At 42.1% G+C, this 14333-nt stretch overlaps 1 protein-coding gene across 1 annotated transcript in view; it reads right to left on the bottom strand.

Moving 5' to 3' along the window:
- Positions 1-451: 451 nt before the first annotated feature.
- The window catches only part of LOC121008756, a 124269-nt gene continuing 110387 nt past the window's right edge, over positions 452-14333 (bottom strand). Inside the window, exons 23-30 of the mRNA XM_040441452.1 lie at positions 14238-14332; positions 11253-11437; positions 9179-9381; positions 8908-9070; positions 7729-7838; positions 7446-7568; positions 4258-4399; positions 452-658 (exon numbers count right to left, since the gene is read on the bottom strand). Of these exons, the coding sequence (XP_040297386.1) occupies positions 654-658; positions 4258-4399; positions 7446-7568; positions 7729-7838; positions 8908-9070; positions 9179-9381; positions 11253-11437; positions 14238-14332 (1026 nt within the window). The 3' untranslated portion in view covers positions 452-653. The remainder of the gene's footprint in view (positions 659-4257; positions 4400-7445; positions 7569-7728; positions 7839-8907; positions 9071-9178; positions 9382-11252; positions 11438-14237; position 14333) is intronic.

The following is a 14333-nucleotide window of genomic DNA, read 5'->3' as shown; positions in this document are numbered from 1 at the left end:
GTTCTGATAAATCTTCCCCATTCTCTGTAGCTCTGGCTGACAGAGACCTCAAACTCCAAAAACAGACATTGTTATTGGTCAAAGACCTTCCTGAACAACTCCACAAGCTCCTCCCCACAGACTGGTTCGGTGATGGTCAAACTCCTGCAACTTCCAATGCAAGCAGGGGCAGACTGGCCATAGACCCTACAGGGAAATTTCCAAGTGGGCCAATGCCCAGGGGGTCACCCAAGCCCTCCTCACAGCCCCCAGTCGGGTACATAGTGATCTGATGCTCCTGGGGACACTTAGTTTTTGTTGTTTTTTTTTCCCAGGGCCCTCTTTCAGCTCCCAGTTCACCCCTGAATGTAAGTAAAACTTCCTAGAAAAACGACAATAAAGAGAAAGACACAGTTGGAATATGAAACAAGAATCTTCTTTATTAAAAATAAAATAGTGTTACTTCCAGCAGAACATGGGCAGTGTTTAAGATGCTCCATACATTCAATTTAATACCCTGTCTTATATTTAGTTAGTAACGAACTAGTTTTTATCTCATCAGGTGAGTACAAGTTTTTACAAAGGTGACATATAAGCACTGTCTGTTACTACTCCTCAGATACCATACAACAAGGGCGTGTCAGTCTTCACTGCTCCTGTGGATGGGGCTCGCTTCACACTGCAGGAAAAAGATAGTCCAATTTAAAACATGGTAATATAACGTCTCAGTACATTCACATAACTCGAGAACTTATGGAAGTGACAATGTGTACTTAGAAATGGTGGAGAACAAATCACTACAGTACCTCAGAAAACACAAACTTAGGCTACATGCACACGACTGTGGTGTGTTTTGCGGTCGCCAAATCGTGGATCCGCAAAACACGGATGGCGTCCGTGCGTGTTCCGCAATTTGCAGAACGGCACGGACGGCCTTTAATATAATTGCCTATTCTTGTCCACAAAGCGCGGACAATAATAGGACAGGTTATATTTTTTTTGCGGGGCCATGGAATGGAGCAATAGATGCGGACAGCACACGGAGTGCTGTCCGCATATTTTGCGGCCCTGTTGAAGTGAATGGGTCCGCATCCGAGCCGCCAAAACTGCGGCTCAGATGCGGACCAAAACAACGACCGTGTGCATGAGCCCTTATTTCTTGTCCACCTCACTGAGGTGGTCGTATGCACTCAGTTTAAGGGTATGGCTACATGGTGCCACTGTTTGCATGACAGCTGTTGCGGCCAGGATCACAAAGTAGCGGTGATACCATTTCTATGGGATCACCGCTACTTTGCTATCCTGGCCATGGCAAATGTTCTGTGACCAGTGGCGCTGTGTAGCCGGACAATAAATCTTCACCTGCCACCAGCTGTATCTTCTGTTAGAAGCTGCAGCAGAAAGGACATGCCCCTGAGCTGCCAGCTTGAAATCAATCTAGCAGAGCAATTGGGTCCATGTTGAGGTACAGGGCAGGTTCTAGCTTTATTAGAAAGAGGTTGTCATGTTTTATGTCAATCAGGGCATTACCCCTTTAAGGGACCATTCACAAGAACGTATTCTGACATGTATTGTACGGCCATATATTCTGACTGCAGGTTTAACTGACCAGAACTCACAGCATCATAGGGTTCTGCAATATGGTGCTGTGAGTTTGGATCAGTTAAACACACGGTCAGACCATGACACACAAGAGTAATGGCTCATGCACATGAACTTATTTTTTGTACGTTCCGTTTTTTGGGGGCCACGTATGCAGAACCATTCGCTTCACAGTGTTCGTATGGCCATTTTGCAAAAAAATAGAACATGTCCCATTCCTGTCCGCATTAGGACAAAAATGGGACTGTTCTATTAGGGGCTGGCCGTTCCTTTCCGTAAAATGCAGAATGCACACGGCCTGTATCCGTTATTTGTGGACCACAAAACAACAACGGTCGTGTGCATGAGCCCTAATAAAGATGACTATTAGGTCAGGAATACGTTCATGCGAATGTCCCCTACAATATAGAAGACAAACTGATCCCTGGGTGATTAATCTTCTAACACTGTGGAGACATAGATTAGAGAGGTCAGTAGATAGGATTGCATTTTATTATCTTCCAACCAGAAAGCCAGCGCTGCATATTAGTAATGAGGGCAGACATTACCACCGCACAATGAAGTGCCCATTACATCACTACAGCACCTGGCACTGATATGTACTTCAATATATTACTTTCAGTAAATGCCGTGCAGCTTAGAGGAAAAACAAACCGTGGGAAGACCATTATGTTTTCTGGCATAGTGAATGGACTTGATGTCAGAAATAGAGCACTAACAACAACACAGAGATTACAGCCTCCTCCATCTAAAACATTATCTATATATCAAGGACAAGTGATGAGGTTGTCACAATGAGTAGTGGGCTAAGCAGCAGAGAAACAAGATCTGGACATACTGTATACAGCACATTATGTGGCGGTATAGTAGGTGATAACTGGAATACCCTGCGGAGATTGTAGATGTTACTGTAGAATATGCGGCAGTGTTGGAGACTGCTTACTGGAGGTGGGCAAATTGCTATTCTGTATATCCTATTGCTTATATAGCACCAACATATTCCACAGCACTGTACACCTGTCACCAGTGCACCTTCCAATACATTTCAGACTCACACTAGAGCCACTTTTATAGGAAACCACCTAACCTATTGGTATATTTTCAGAGCGTAATAGGAGAAAGAACATGGAGTCTCCTTGCAGGTGTTGAACTTCAACCCCCATAACCCGGGCTACAAAACTACAGGGTGGGTCAACAGTCTTGGAACACCCTTTTATTCAGAAACAAAAGGGAAAATTAAATATCTGAATACCCCAGCAAGTAATGGGTGAGGGGGCCTATATTTTAGGCTATGTCCAGAACATGGTCGCCATCTTGAAAGCCATCTTATTGGATGAAGGGCAATTGTTTCCAATGGGAAGGAGGTCATGTAGCATATGAAAGAAGACCAGAATTTTCTCAGAAATTGATTGCTGCAAGCGGTTCAAACGTTATCCCCACAGAAAGTTGCAACAACAACCGGGAACGTTCCCTGTGATGCACAGCTATTTGATGTGTTCAATGTGTTGTCCCAGGTGCTGAACACAGAACTGTGAATCAGGACCTTGGTGACCTGAGTCTTCTCTACTGTTAGGTAAAAAGAAGTTAACAGGAAAGTATAAATTTTTTTAAAATCTTCTAATAGGTTCCCTGAATTTTTTTAAACAATTATTTTAAAGGCTATGTACACCTTCGGGGACAATTTTGATGCTTGCATTTTACTCATTTGAGGCTAAAATAATTTTTTCAATCTGTCTTTATTAAACATATTGAGTCGTTCTGTCACAAAGAGTTAACTGTTTTTCTAGCTGTGTGCATGCTACTTTCATTTTCACTTTGTGCCAGTCATCCAATAAACCTTATCTCTTAATTACTAACAGGTCATAAACACTTATTTAAGCCACATTCTTATCAATAAGATAAGGATTGAGCTTTGATGAGTGTTTAAGGTCAGAGAGCAGAGATAAGGAGCCATTAGTTCCCAGTCCTAGAGGAGCAGAGAGAAAATTCAGATTCTGCTAGTAGAGAATCTCAGCTCTGTACACAGAAAAGGACTCTACAAATAATAATAAATAATAAAGACCAATTGAAAAAACGATTTTTAGCTCCTAATGGAGTACAATGTACTAATAAAAAAATATTTCCCCCAAAGATGTATATAGCTTTTAAGGCTCTCTTTCAGTGAGACGTCAATGGAGCTTCTCTGTTTATATCAATGGCACGTGTCATTCTGAAAAAGTGATGGGGAGTGGCGGTTTCCAGGACTTCATGAACTAAATGCATGTAATTTGCATGCGGACTGTAAATGAACAGCTATCTTTAAGTTCAGCCTAGTTCAGTTAAACCTGTGTCTGGATCATAGACCTTACAGGAAAATTTCCAGGTGGGCCAATGCCCAGGGGGCCGCCTGAGCCCTACTTACGGCCGTCCACTGGAAGTTTTTGGTGATGTATTTTGTGCTGCTGGCAGTGTTTTATGATGGACTGTGGTATTTGGCTCTGTTAGGGTTGTATAATGTGACACAATGTGGTATTGCTGGCCCTGCCTTCCATCATTTTGGACCCTACTACAAAACGGGGCCACTTTTAGTATTTTTTCCAGGGCCACTTTAAGTTTCCAGTCCACCCCAGGTCTGGATTATGGTAAACACAGTCTCTCATATCTCAGGAACGTTTTTGGTATGGTTACTATACTTACCACATTGGGAAGGTATTTCTATAGGAACAAAGTTTCTGTTGCATAAATGGACATATGCAGCTGCCAGGTTACAGATGGTCTTAATCTCATTTGAATCACAAATGTCTTCTACACACATTCTATAAAATGGAGCAGGTTGAACCTGAAGAAAAAATGAGAAACCGTAAGTTCTTGTATAGTAACCTCATGGATTTTAAGATGATCAATATGAAGCTAAGCCTGGGTTGTAAGACTTCAGTGAAATTGTGGCCAGCCATACATTTACCTGCAGCGGCCTCTACAGGGACTATGTTGTATCACGTGGTTATTTAAAACCAAAAAAGCAGGTCCATAAAAGCAGTTGACCCCTCCCCCCCCTTGACATTCATAAACAGGTGTTGTCCTGTTGGTATAACCCCTGTTCAGCCCAGACTTGGTATTACATTACATGGTACTCTCAGGTTTTTTCATACACCTCCAATCTACACCCTGTACAGAATTATTAGGCAAATGAGTATTTTGACCACATCATCCACTTTATGTATGTTGTCTTACTCCAAGCTGTATAGGCTCGAAAGCCTACTACCAATTAAGCATATTAGGTGATGTGCATCTCTGTAATGAGAAGGGGTGTGGTCTAATGACATCAACACCCTATATCAGGTGTGCATAATTATTAGGCAACTTCCTTTCCTTTGGCAAAATGGGTCAAAAGAAGGACTTGACAGGCTCAGAAAAGTCATAAATAGTGAGATATCTTGCAGAGGGATGCAGCACTCTTAAAATTGCAAAGCTTCTGAAGCGTGATCATCGAACAATCAAGCGTTTCATTCAAAATAGTCAACAGGGTCGCAAGAAGCGTGTGGAAAAACCAAGGCGCAAAATAACTGCCCATGAACTGAGAAAAGTCAAGCGTGCAGCTGCCAATATGCCACTTGCCACCAGTTTGGCCATATTTCAGAGCTGCAACATCACTGGAGTGCCCAAAAGCACAAGGTGTGCAATACTCAGAGACATGGCCAAGGTAAGAAAGGCTGAAAGACGACCACCACTGAACAAGACACACAAGCTGAAACGTCAAGACTGGGCCAAGAAATATCTCAAGACTGATTTTTCTAAGGTTTTATGGACTGATGAAATGAGAGTGAGTCTTGATGGGCCAGATGGATGGGCCCGTGGCTGGATTGGTAAAGGGCAGAGAGCTCCAGTCCGACTCAGACGCCAGCAAGGTGGAGGTGGAGTACTGGTTTGGGCTGGTATTATCAAAGATGAGCTTGTGGGGCCTTTTCGGGTTGAGGATGGAGTCAAGCTCAACTCCCAGTCCTACTGCCAGTTTCTGGAAGACACCTTCTTCAAGCAGTGGTACAGGAAGAAGTCTGCATCCTTCAAGAAAAACATGATTTTCATGCAGGACAATGCTCCATCACACGCGTCCAAGTACTCCACAGCGTGGCTGGCAAGAAAGGGTATAAAAGAAGAAAATCTAATGACATGGCCTCCTTGTTCACCTGATCTGAACCCCATTGAGAACCTGTGGTCCATCATCAAATGTGAGATTTACAAGGAGGGAAAACAGTACACCTCTCTGAACAGTGTCTGGGAGGCTGTGGTTGCTGCTGCACGCAATGTTGATGGTGAACAGATCAAAACACTGACAGAATCCATGGATGGCAGGCTTTTGAGTGTCCTTGCAAAGAAAGGTGGCTATATTGGTCACTGATTTGTTTTTGTTTTGTTTTTGAATGTCAGAAATGTATATTTGTGAATGTTGAGATGTTATATTGGTTTCACTGGTAAAAATAAATAATTGAAATGGGTATATATTTGTTTTTTGTTAAGTTGCCTAATAATTATGCACAGTAATAGTCACCTGCACACACAGATATCCCCCTAAAATAGCTAAAACTAAAAACAATCTAAAAACTACTTGCAAAAATATTCAGCTTTGATATTAATGAGTTTTTTGGGTTCATTGAGAACATGGTGGTTGTTCAATAATAAAATTAATCCTCAAAAATACAACTTGCGTAATAATTCTGCACTCCCTGTATGAGACATACTAAAGACTTGTAGGGTAATATTTGGTGTTACATGGAAGACTTAGGCTACTTTCACACTAGCGTTTTTGCTGGATCGGGCAGGGTTCAGCAAAAACGCTTCTGTTACTGATAATACAACCATCTGCATCTGTTATGAACGGATCCGGTTGTATTATCTTTAACATGGCCATCTTCATGAACTATATTGAAAGTCAATGGGGGACAGATCTGTTTTCTATTGTCAGAAAAAACGGATCCGTCCCTATTGACTTGCATTGTGGGTCATGACAGATCCGTCTTTCTCCGCATCTCAGAACGGAAAGAAAACCACAGCATGCTGCGGTTTGCTCTCCGGTATGGGAACGCAACCAAACAAATGCATTTTGGTGCATCCCGTTCTGTTCAGTTATGTTTTTTTTCCCCATTGACAATGAATGGGGACAAAACGGAAGCATTTTTTTCCGGTATTCAGACCCTATGACGGATCTCAATACCGGAAAACATTAACACTAGTGTGAAAGTAGCCTTATATCCTTGCTGCAAATTAGATTTGACACATAATGTCACCTTTGAGTGACCTATACCATTTAGATCATCACACTCTGTACCATTTTGCACACAGACCTGCCACTCTTCTTACTGTTGCTCCAGGCCACTTATCTTCTATCTTAGGCTACTTTCACACTAGCGTTTTGGCTTTCCGTTTCTGAGATCTGTCATGGGCTCTCACAAGCGGTCCAAAACGGATTAGTGTTGCCCTAATGCATTCTGAATGGAAAAGGATCTGCTCAGAATGCATCAGTTTGCCTCCGTTCAGTCACCATACTGCTCTGGAGGCGGACACCAAAATGCTGACTGCAGCGTTTTTCTGTCCGCGATGTGGATCCGTCCCCTATTGACTTTCAATGGTGTTCATGACGGATCCGTCATGGCTGTATAAGACATAATAAAATTGGATCCGTTCATGACGGATGCATGCGGTTGTATTATGGTAATGGAAGCGTTTTTGCAGATCCATGACGGATCCGCAAAAACCACTAATGTTAAAGTACCCTTATCTAACCATAGCACAGAATATCTATGCTTATTTACCCAACTGCGAAACTGATTCACATTTCCTTTTTGAAATATACTGCAAAAGAAATAATCATGGTGTTTCTAAGATCTTACAACTTTGAAGCAGTTCCTGAGCACAGACTGCCTGCCTTGGAAGAAAGCTTTACATAGCTTCTGATGAGGAGCAGTAGTACAGGCCTTCACCTTCTTTCTTCCAGAACTACACTGGCTGTCAACCTGGGGAAAGAGTAAAGGTGTAGGTCAGGAGGGGAGAGTCTTGGTGGTAAGGGTACGGATGGACTGATAGAGACGAACAAAAGTATGAATACCCCCAATACATACTAAACAACACTATTTCAAATACTGTATAAAAAGTCAAAGCAGAATGAATAACTACCTGCCATTTTAGTGAAAAGTCATGTGTGCCATTTGCACGAGTATGGTCTGGTAGCAGAAGATCATTTCCAGCTTCATTGTCATTGGTGCCAAAAAGTCCAGCAGAGACTCCTGGAATCAAAAAAGTTAGGTCATTTTACTCCACAGTCCACATATTAAAAAACTATTCTTCGAGAAACACTTTTACCATTACTCAGCTTCTATGAGAATTCTGGAGAGAGGAACTGTCTGAGATATACAGTCTTCTGTTTTATCATTGGAAAGAATTTACATTTTTAGCCTTTATGATTAACTAAATAATAATGAAAATTGATTTCTATTATTCACATGTTTCATCAAAGCTAGTAGTTGTTCCACATAAAAATCCTAAACCACAGAAAAAACTAAGGTTATGGCCACATTCATGTTCTGCGTTCATGAGTGATCCTTACAAATATAAGACAGCATAGCCTGTGGAGGCTTATATCTATGCTCTAACCTCTAAGGTTGCGGCCAAGCTGTCGTACCCTAACAGGAGATGCTGTTACTGCGAGAACTACAGTAGAGTCTTCTGGCTTTTCAGCCTTAAGTCAAATAAAGCTTAAAGATGTTTTCTAGTCTGTAAATTTTGAAGACCTGTTCTCAGGATGTGGTGTTGATACCAGATTGGTGAGGTACGACTCCTGGCATCTTCCTCAATCAACTGTTTTTGGCAGCTACCACTCCTGGGAGAAAACAGTGGATGGAGCCGTGGCCATGCCAACGTACTGGACCTCAACTCCGATTTAAGTGAATGGAGTTACAGAAACAGCAAAGCACAACAAGCTACTCTGTTTCAGGTAATTTGTGAGATGCAGAAAGTGTATCTCACCATGCTACCCTGTTTCTGTGTCTCTCATTCACTTCTATGGGAGCTATGGAAGCCAGTGTAGCACAGTCTGCTTGGCTCTTAATGTAGTCCTTACCACCTCTGGCCACCAAATCCAGGCGTGAAGGGTACAGGTAGGCCCATTCTGAGATGGGAATACTCCGTTAAGATCAGATTTTTTTTTTGGAGAAGCAGGTCAACTGTCGTGGTCCAGAAAAACATTCCAGATTATCGCAATTTTACTGTACTTATTGGACTGAGCTCCATGCATGTAGGAGCATTTATTCCAATCAATGAATATTTAGCAAAGGTTGCATAGTAGCTTCATTTTACCGTGATGCCATCCTTCTAGGGTAATACTGCAGAGGTCGTAGTGATTGTCGCACTGTACTGTTACTCCCTCTTGATTTGACACCCCAATTTTATTAGCATGTTTTTTGATTGAGACTCCATTCTTGACAGCAGGAACATCAAGGTTCTGGCAGTTCTCTTCTATCTGTGGAGAAATGTTGAAATCAACGTGTACTGCAACACTGTGGAACATTTGCATAAAATATCATTTTAATATTAAACCTCATAGCGAGATGGAGATTTATAGTTTTACCTTTAGTCCTGGATAGATGTCAATGGAGACCTGATTCATGTCTATGTGTAATGATCTCTGCCCACCAGTACCTTGGTTTAGTACTATGGTGAATGTATTGTGGACAAAATCCTTAGCCAACAAAAGGCTACATTTTGAAGACAAGTCAATAATATTTCCATCATAGGTCACGATGTGCTTGTTTCCAATCAAAACTGCGTGATCTAGCAACAAGAGATAGATAGATATAATTCAGTATACAGAAGAAGAACACTGATCACTTGACTTACTTTTGATGATCATTCTGATATTAATTACAGCTTTATTTATTTTTATTATTTATTTTATGAACTTATATAGTGCTACTATATTCTGCAGCTTTTTACAGACATTAGCATCCAACTGTCCCCAATGGGGCTCACAATCTAAGGTCCCTATCAGTATGTCTTTGGAGTGTGGGAGGAAACTGGAGTACCTGGAGGAAACCCGCGCAAATACGGGGAGGACATACAAACTCCATGCAGATGTTGTCCTTGGTCGGATTCGAACCTAGGACCCCATTTTTGTAAGGCACCAGCACTAACCACTGAGCTTGTTACAAAGTCAAGGGACAAATCTATCATCTCATGTTTTCTATTATCCAAGAATCCTTCAGGGTTTGTACTTCTTAAAAAATCACCACAAAACAGTGCAATCTGCAGGCAACTTGTTATAGAGCAGGAGGAGTGGAGCAGATTGATATAAATGTCTCTATTCTTTCTAAACTTAAAGGGCTTCTGTCACCCCACTAAAGTAATATTTTTTTTTTGGGCTAGTTAAATTACTTATAATGCGATATATGAAAATATAATGGTCTTATTTACTTTGATTCAGCAGTTTCTTCTAAAAACAAAGTTTTATAATATGTAAATTAGGTCTCTACCAGCAAGTAGGGCGTCTACTTGCTGGTAGCAGCTGCAGAAAACCGCCCCCTCGTCGTGTTGATTGACAGGGCCAGCCGCGATCTCCTCCTCCGGCCAGCCCTGTCAGCATTTCAAAAATCGCGCGCCTGTGTTCATTCGGCGCAGGCGCTCTGAGATGAGGAGGCTCGCCTCCTCAGAACTCCCTCAGTGCGCCTGCGCCGATGACATCACCGAAATAGAAGACGTCATCGGCGCAGGCGCACTGAGGGAGTGCTGAGGAGGCGAGCCTCCTCATCTCAGAGCGCCTGCGCCGAATGAACATAGGAGCGCGATTTTTGTAATGCCGACAGGGCTGGCCGGAGGAGGAGATCCCGGCTGGCCCTGTCAATCAACACGACGAGGGGCGGATTTCTGCAGCTGCTACCAGCAAGTAGCCACCCTACTTGCTGGTAGAGACCTAATTTACATATTATAAAACTTCGTTTTTAGAAGAAACTGCTGAATCAAAGTAAATAAGACCATTATATTTTCATATATCGCATTATAAGTAATTTAACTAGCCCAAAAAAAAAATATGACTTTAGTGGGGTGACAGAAGCCCTTTAAGACCACCCCCTGAACAGCTATCAGTGACTGACAGCTATCTCCGTATACACAGTTACACAGGGAATGCTATCAATCACTGATAACACATCTCCTGTGTACAGCTATCAGTGAATGACAACTATCTCTATATACACACTTACACAGAGAATGCTAGCAATCACTGATGACACCTCCCTGTGTACAACTATCAGTCACTGACAGCTATCTCTGTATACACACTTTCACAGAGAATGCTAGCAATCACTGATAGCACCTCCCCCAGGTACATCTGAAGTCAGAAAAGAGATTTAAATGTTACAAGTTGTACTGAATCTTTTCTCACAAAACTATATATGAAGCTGCTACCGCCATTCCGTATGATTAAGGACAGGTAACTGTTTGAAAGGCGCCAGCAGTTTTTAGGGGTGCCGTTTCCTCAATTTTGTATTGCTGTGGTTTTATTCTCAACACTAATGAAGCACAAGTTGGATTTTCTTTCATCTCTGGACTCGTTTTGTTTGCAAATGTATCTTTACTATTGATTAACCACATTTCAAATCATACAGATTTACATAGTGAACTGCACCGTATAACTGCTTGTCACCTACACTCGAATGGGCTCTCCATCATCCTTCGCTTAAATCGGTAAAGCTCTGCTACAGGGTTCACACTGTACAGCTCTCTTAGTGGTTTCATTAACTTCTCCTCAATGATGTAGTGTGTGACATTTGCAAGGTCTGTTAAGTGGTATTCCATTGGAAGCACAGGGAAACTCAGTGTGACAGAGCAGTTACTGCAAAATACAAGAAATGGACAAATGAATTGCTCTGTAGTAGTTACAACACCAGCATTTCCAACAATACCCGGATGTTAACCCTAGATTGTGTAATACAAGTGAGCGCTAATGCATGGTCAGCCACCAATTATGTGGAAGTGCTTTCATATTTTCTTGGAACGTCCACTCATATCTGCAGTGTCAAATCTATGAAAAAACTGGCAAAACATTATGTTGTGTCTTAGAAGTTTCCTGTTAATAAAACAATTGTTTACGTGGGACATGCCAGCAATTCACGAGATTTTAATACTGATGACCTGACCTCTGGATAGGTCATCAGTATCTGATTGGTGGGGTCGGACACATGATCAGCTGTTTGAGAAGGCAGCAGCGCTCACAGTACATGTAGTGCTGCGGTCTTCTCCAGCTTTTCCTAGGCCAGTGACGACACATTAATCTTTCACATGGCATAGGAGCAGCACAGTCCCATAGAAGTGAATGGGGCTGAGCGCAATACCAGGAACAGCCACTGTACAATCTACGGCGCTGTGCTTGGTAAGGCTACTTTCACACTGGGTCCGCCTGTGAGATCTGTTTCAAGGCTCTCACAAGCGGCCCAAAACGGATGAGTTTAGCCCAAATGCATTCTGAATGGATAAGGATCTGTTCAGAATGCATCAGTTTGCCTCCGTTCCGCCTCCATTCCGCTCTGGAGGCGGACACTAAAACGCTGTTGCAGCGTTTTGGTGTCCACCTGGCGATGCGGAGCCAAACGGATCCGTCCTGACTTACAATGTAAGTCAATGGGGACGGATCCGTTTACATTGACACAATATGGTGCAATTGTAAACGGATCCGTCCCCCATTGACTTTCAATGTAAGTCAGGACGGATCCTTTTGACTTACACTTAGATTTATTTTTGACAGAGTAATGCAGACGGATCCGTTCTGAACGGATACCAGCGTTTGCATTATAGGTGCGGATTCGTCTGTGCAGATACCAGACGGATCCGCACCTAAACGCAGGTGTGAAAGTAGCCTAAGCTGCGAGAAGGCTGCGCCGCTCACAGGAGCGCCGCTGCCTTCCCAAACAGCAGATTGGCAGGGGTTCCAAGTGTCGGACCTCCACCAATCAGATACTGATGACCTATGCAGATGCTAGATCATCCGTAAAGAAAAAAATCTCGGAAAACCCTCTTAACTATGAGAACCATTGTTTGGTTATTAAAAATATTTTTGGACCATGATTTTGAGGGGGTGCAGCCATGCATAAGACTTAAGACAATATTTATTAGAATCCAGCCCCGTGTGTCCAGACATTGGTCCAGGCAATATTCTATGAAAGCAGACTGAGGAAGAAAGCAAGATCAAATCCACGTGACAAAACTGTATGAAAATAAAAACTATTTGGAAATCAGATATAAACGAGAAAGAGGAAGCAGATGATTTTGTATAACTTTAGTTGCATGACAGGGTTCAGTGACTAACATGGTAATGTCATCTATTCATCTGAACGCATCTGTGGAATTTATTGGTATCACTTATTTTGTAACCAGGGACATAAACAGAGGAGGTTCTGGTTTTGGTTCATTCAGTTCCACCAAGTCAGAACAGGATGGTTGGGTGCTTGTTTGCTACCCACCCTACATACTGCATTTGGGCTGGTTGTTCTAATGCTTGTAGATCTGGACATCTGGGAATTAAACGTCATGAGCTCATTAGCAACCACTAAAGCCATACTACACCTGATATGCACTGCAGGCCCTACACTTGATCCTTGAAGAGGACCTGTCACCACAAAATGCAGTGCAGTCTGCAGGCACCAAGTTATAGAGCAGAAGTTCAGCAGATTGACATATATATTTGTGGGAAACTTGTAATCTATACATTTATATCTCTGCTGTTTCTGATTTCATTGTACACAGGGGAGGTGTGATTAGTAGCATTCTCTGGGTCAGTCACTGATAATTCTACACAGGGGCGATTAGTAGCATTGTCTGACTATGTGTGTATACATAGACAGCTGTCAGTCACTGTTAATACCTCCCCCATGAACAGTGAAATCAGAAATAGCTGAGATTTAAATGTATAAATTACACGTTTCGCTGAATCTTTTCCCACAAACATATATATCAATCTGTTCGGCTCCTCCTGCTCTATAATAAACTATCCACAGATTGCAAAGCATTTCGTGGTGACAGGTCCTCCTTAAAGAGAGTGTGTCATCAGAAAATTAGCTTTTTGTGTTAAGCACAATTTAAAGAATTTTTGATGATGTAATTTTTATTTTTCTATGTCCCCATATTAAAGAAAAAAATCCTAAAATCCTGCATTTTTCATACTGGCCACTAAGCCTATTAATTGGCTGATAATCCCTGTTCTGTAGAGATTCGTTTTCAGTAGCCATTTTACTCTAATCAAAGACAGGATTATCAATATCAACCAGTTAAAGTATCAAGATCAGTAAAACAAATCTAAGAAGAGACTTAGGGGCACATTAATTAAGACCGACGTTTTAGACGCCAGTCTTAATAACCCCCTATAACTGGCGGTGGATCCGCTTTTTAATGTAAGACAGCTTCCAAGCTGTCTTACATTTAGACCATTTTCTACGCCTAGAACAGGTGTAGAAAATGGTAAATGATACGGGCCTGCCGGCCCTTCCCCTTGCCCGACCATGACACACCCTTTGCACGGCAATCTGCACCAGAAATGCACCTAATTTAGGCTTATTTCTGTTTATTAAATGTCTCCTAAATATCTTACATACAATAATCACACATTTAGATACGGTACACAGAGGAGCTAATGGTTGTACCTGGAGTAATGAAACAGTCCTGTCAGAGGTTTCCGAATCCTGCTTACTGCCCTGGAGAGCTTGTTCTCTGTCCACTTCAGTATCTGATGGATGCCC

This window comes from Bufo bufo, chromosome 7 (genome assembly GCF_905171765.1).
Source record: "Bufo bufo chromosome 7, aBufBuf1.1, whole genome shotgun sequence".
In the NCBI taxonomy this organism is placed as follows: Eukaryota; Metazoa; Chordata; class Amphibia; order Anura; family Bufonidae; genus Bufo; species Bufo bufo.
Note: the sequence above shows the minus strand (reverse complement) of the source record. Positions and strands in the feature narration are given on the sequence as shown.